Below are 4,973 nucleotides of genomic sequence, written 5' to 3'. Positions count from 1 at the left end.
AGATTGAGGAATCGCTGCCTTTTACCTATTTCACCCCACAAATAAATGTTTTCCACTACATTATAGTGTACAATAAGTGGTGCAGTGAAAAACTACAACTCGTCTTGCAAAATACAAGCCACATACGGCTATATTGACGGAAAAATTAAAAAGTTATGGCTTTTGAAAGGCGGGGAGGACAAAACAAAAGTGAAAATCCGAAAAATGGCTGCGGCCGGAAGTGGTGGCAACCAATATGGCTGCTCTTCCAGTTGTCACATTAGAAATGGCCGCCACAGACAAACTGTGGAATAATTCCATAGTTCTTAAAGAGACACTCCAGCGAGTTTTTGTTATTGTGATCACTTTTTGTACAGTACACCTGGTAAAGGGTTGGGCAGGCCATCCTCTTACCAGGCGCTATGTGGCAGAAATATCCCGGCCGCAATGCGGTCATTGTGATTCATACAGCATCTGCTACGTGGAACGGAAGTCACTTTTACTATACATTCCTATGAGACACTCAATGTGAGTCTCATCGGTGTGCAAACGGAAAGTGACTTCCGGTCCACACTGCAGACGTTATATGAATCGGCCAGTCACAGTGCGGTGACTGCATTGCGGCCGGGATATTTCTGCCACATAGCGCCTGGTAAGAGGATGGCCTGCCCAACCCTTTACCAGGTGTACTGTACAAACAGTGGCCACAATAACAAAAACTCGCTGGAGTGTCTCTTTAATGTCATTCTCTCACCGTTCCACTGGATCATGCTCGGTCGCCCACTTTGTCACGGCCAGGCCTCTGATCAGAGAGTGGATTAAATATGTCACTATTTGGTTTAGTTTAGGGTTCAATAGGGCTGACACCTTTTCCACCCAAAAATACCAACCAGGTTTAGGGTGTATTTACACATGCTGGTTTTTTGGGGGGGGTTTCTGCAGCGATTTTACACAAATCGCCGAATAAAAAATATATATACAAAAACAGCAGGTGTATATACACACAAACATGGGTAAAAAGTAGTTGTGGCTTTGGGGGTGACTTCACTGAGTGTGATTTACCACAGGCCTGGGAGTGTCAGACAAGGGATGACTATAACACAATCAATATCCTCCTCTGACCTCCGCTCTTGACTCTCCGGGCTGCGCAGGATCGGCAGTGTGCATGTTCGCGCTGAGTGTGAGGGTCTCCGACTCTCTGTTCGCTTGCCCCCTGCAATCTACCGCCAACGCCAATCTTGCACTTAAGTTCTGACATTGCCAGTTTATTTTATTCTATATGGCATTACGAGGATCTTTGGGGAGTCGAATCTAACTAGTGCACATTATGTTGTATTGTGTCCCCCGGTGAGCCAGCCCTATTTATTACATTCATATATTGTTGTCATACTCTTGATGTTCTGTCTGAATGAAACTCTTGAAGACCCAGTAGTTTAATAAAAAAAATATTGATTGTATTTGTGGTCCACTGGTTTTTACTGTAAAACATCTTGTGGTCCAGAAGTTTATAATTTCCATGGTGGTCTAGTGGTTAAATGACCATGGTGGTCTTGTGGTTAAATGACCATGGTGGTCTAGTGGTTAAATGACCATGGTGGTCTAGTGGTTAAATGACCATGGTGGTCTTGTGGTTAAATGACTAGTACCCTGGTGGGCTAGTGGGTGAATATATCAAATCAATGGCAGTCTGGGCATAATAAATAAATCTGGATGCAACTATTATCATTATATACCTGATGATTATTAAGATTTATTATGATTTACAAGTTATTTTCCATCTTTTGGTCTAGATAAATATGTCATCATTTTTCCTAAGCAAACAGCCACCGACCACGTGATTCTGAAGCCGACAGTGGAGAAACCTTTAAAGCAGTTTACCGTATGTCTGCGCTCCTATTCTGACCTCGGCCGAGAACATTCTCTTTTTTCCATAGCCACGCCCGGTTCAGGGAACGACAACACCTTCATCATCCTTCCAAGACCTCCAAACTCATGCGCTGTTTGCATAAATCAGGAAGAAATTGCCTTTAAGGTGGATCCTGAGGTTCTAGACTGGAAAGACACTTGTGTCGCTTGGGACTCAGAGACAGGACTGGTCCAACTGTGGATTAATGGCAAGCGTTACCCTAGAAGAATTACTACAACCAGAACTCCCATAGGACCTCAGATGAGTGTCATCCTTGGGCAGGAACAGGACTCTTTTGGTGGTGGGTTTGATGCAGGTCAATCGTTTGTAGGTGAAATATCTGATGTCAATATGTGGGACTATGTTCTGTCCTCAGAAACTATGAAGGACTTTTTTCATGGTTATTATTATATACCTGGAAATAGTTTTAACTGGTTTGATGAAACTTATGTGATTAAAGGGGCGCCATTGTCTTTGAAAAAGAACGATGAACTAAAGTCAATGAATACATAATTGTATGGAATATGCTTACTACTATATTTGAAGTATTTGCATTTAATTCATTCCTTACAGCCTTCTGGATTTGTATGTGGTGGGTCCTCTACAGTTACGGAGAGTAAACTGCATCTGTTATTCCTTTACATGCGATTTCATGAAGTAATAAATAATTAATATCTCCGTCAATTTTGTCCCGTGATTAGACCTATGTAATAACCATATGAACTCTATATGTCATATAAAATATACCTAGAATTATATCAAAGATATCTAGAAACATGTAGGCTCTGTAAACCAAATATAGCCACCCCCAATTATTTACCTTTGTGGCTTTCTAAAGCCAACCTGGCATTGAGATTTTACACAGTTAGTGATCTGCAAGTGGTAGTCTACAAGAAGAACATTAAGGGTAGGAGCACACAGCGGAAAAAAAGCCTCCGAAAAAAACGCACATTAATAATTAATACAGCAGAAACGCAGCTCTTCTGTTGCAGGTTTTCGCCATTGAATTCAATGGGGTGCTTAAACCCGCAACAAAGTGGTTTGTGTTACGACATTTGCAGCGGAATCACAGTGATTCCGCTGCAAAAATCGCAAGTAAGAAAGAAAAAGTTATACTTACGCAGATTTCCCTGCTTCTTCTCCAGTCCGGCCTCCTGGGATGACGTTTCATCCCATGTGGCCGCTGCAGCCAATCACAGGCTGCAGCGGTCACATGACCTGCAACATCATCCTAGGGGGCCGGACTGCAAACAGAGAAGAGTGAGGGGGTAAGTATGAACGTTTTTATTTTATTTTCCGGTGCAGCTTTGTGCAGCGGGAAATTCCGCCGGTAAAAACGCACCACAGTGTGGTACGATTATTCCGACGCCATTCCGTGTGAAATCCGCCCTGAATGTGTGTGTGTTCCCTAAAGGCGTATTGAAGTGTTAGTAAGTGATAGTATATATTTGCTGACTGCCACCTGTTCAGTGTCAGCGGGTCCTGCGTGTCTCTGACTTGCAGGATCCACTTGTTATCGATCACATCTAAGTTATGAGCTTAGATGTGATCGGTTACAGGTGGATCCTGCGTTAACACTGAACCTGTCAGTGCCGCGGACCTGAGGGATACAGATTTCACCGCTAGATACAGCTGTTTTGTACAAAGCAGCTGTATCTCAAAAAGTTGAAATTATTTTCAATAAAAAGTATTTAGAAAGTTGTGCCAAACACACGGATAGATATTTTTGTTGAAAAAACAAAACAACGTTTTCAAGGTGTACATAGCCATAAAGTTAAGTCTTAATCCATACCCAGTTCCTTGGAAACCCATTATTTCTATGTGATTACCTTACGATAAGAGGTGGAATTTAGAGAAAAACAGATCTAAAAAGTGTAAGAAAGTTAAAACCGGAAGCAGAAAAAAGAAAAAGGAGCATTACCCACCTCACAAATCCCTGGCGTTCCAGCGCCGCCGCTCTGTTCCTCCCCGTCGCTTTACTGTTATGGGAGAATTGTGGCTGTCATTGTTATGGGAGCACTGTGACTAATAAAGTGGCGGTCTCCACCGAGGGCCGTGACCCAGGCACAGCGCTGTACTTTTTGAGTGGCTTTGCCTTGTATTGCAGCTCACTGCAACTAAAGCGACTGAGCTGCAATACCAGGCACAGCCCCTACAACAATGAAGGTGATATGCCTGGTAAACAATAAAAGGACTTTGAGGTCAGTGGAGAGCTGCAGCTCCTTAAATCAGCTGATTGGCAGCGGTGCCGGGAGTCACCAATCAATTTTGATGTCCCATCCTAATATTCTAGTCCTGGAAAACTGCCTTGACCACTTCACCACCCTAGATCACTAAGGATATTGGTATTGAGCCTATATCTTACTGATATTAGAATTTCAATTTCTATTTATCTTAGCCACAAGGTGGCAGCGTTGAGTACCTATCTAGATAAGCAATCATGCATTTAATGCATAAGTCTATGTTTTATCCACATGGTGGCAGCATGGAACATGTACAGTACAAAAAAATTATCCAGAGTATTGTAAATGTGTATTTTGCTTATCTGGCTTATCCACAAGGGGGCAGTATGATTTATATAAACGATAGGAATAATGTGCTCTAGATGTTAATGCAAACAATTGGTCAGCCATAAGGTAGCAGAGCGGCTCTCTGTTCCGGCTCATAAAGAGAGGTTCCAAGCGGCGGAACTCTAGCTGCTATGAAACTACAACTCCCATCATACAATGAGAGCCAAAGACTTTATTATTCCAGCCAAAGGCTGTCAGGACATTCTGGGAATTGTAGTTTTACAACAGCTGGCGTGACAGGTTGCTGACCCGTACTCTTTATGATGTCCATATGACCTAATAGGGCATATGACAGGAGTTGTCTTCAAGAGACAACCGCTGTAAATGTTTAAATTCTGTCTGCCGGCAGCCACTAGGGGGAGCTCACATCATACAGATTTCTACAGCTTTAGCCCCTTCCCGACATCCACCGTATATATATGAAGGCCCCCAGGTCTGCCATATCTGTGCCTTTATTATCCAGAGACAGGGCTTAATAGGAGCCTGAAAATCCAATACATTAGTATTGCAGTTTATCG

The 4,973-nt window shown here is 42.8% G+C and overlaps 1 protein-coding gene across 1 annotated transcript; it reads left to right on the top strand.

Moving 5' to 3' along the window:
- Positions 1-235: 235 nt before the first annotated feature.
- Positions 236-2,473, top strand: LOC142664994 (jeltraxin-like). Its single transcript, XM_075844521.1, has 2 exons — positions 236-350; positions 1,770-2,473. The coding sequence occupies exons 1-2, from the start codon at positions 236-238 to the stop codon at positions 2,396-2,398; spliced, it is 744 nt and encodes a 247-aa protein (XP_075700636.1). The 3' UTR covers positions 2,399-2,473.
- Positions 2,474-4,973: the final 2,500 nt, after the last annotated feature.

This window comes from Rhinoderma darwinii, chromosome 12, assembly GCF_050947455.1.
Source record: "Rhinoderma darwinii isolate aRhiDar2 chromosome 12, aRhiDar2.hap1, whole genome shotgun sequence".
Lineage (NCBI taxonomy): Eukaryota > Metazoa > Chordata > Amphibia > Anura > Rhinodermatidae > Rhinoderma > Rhinoderma darwinii.
The sequence above is the reverse complement of the archived record's forward strand: the minus strand, read 5'-3'. Positions and strand labels throughout refer to the sequence as shown.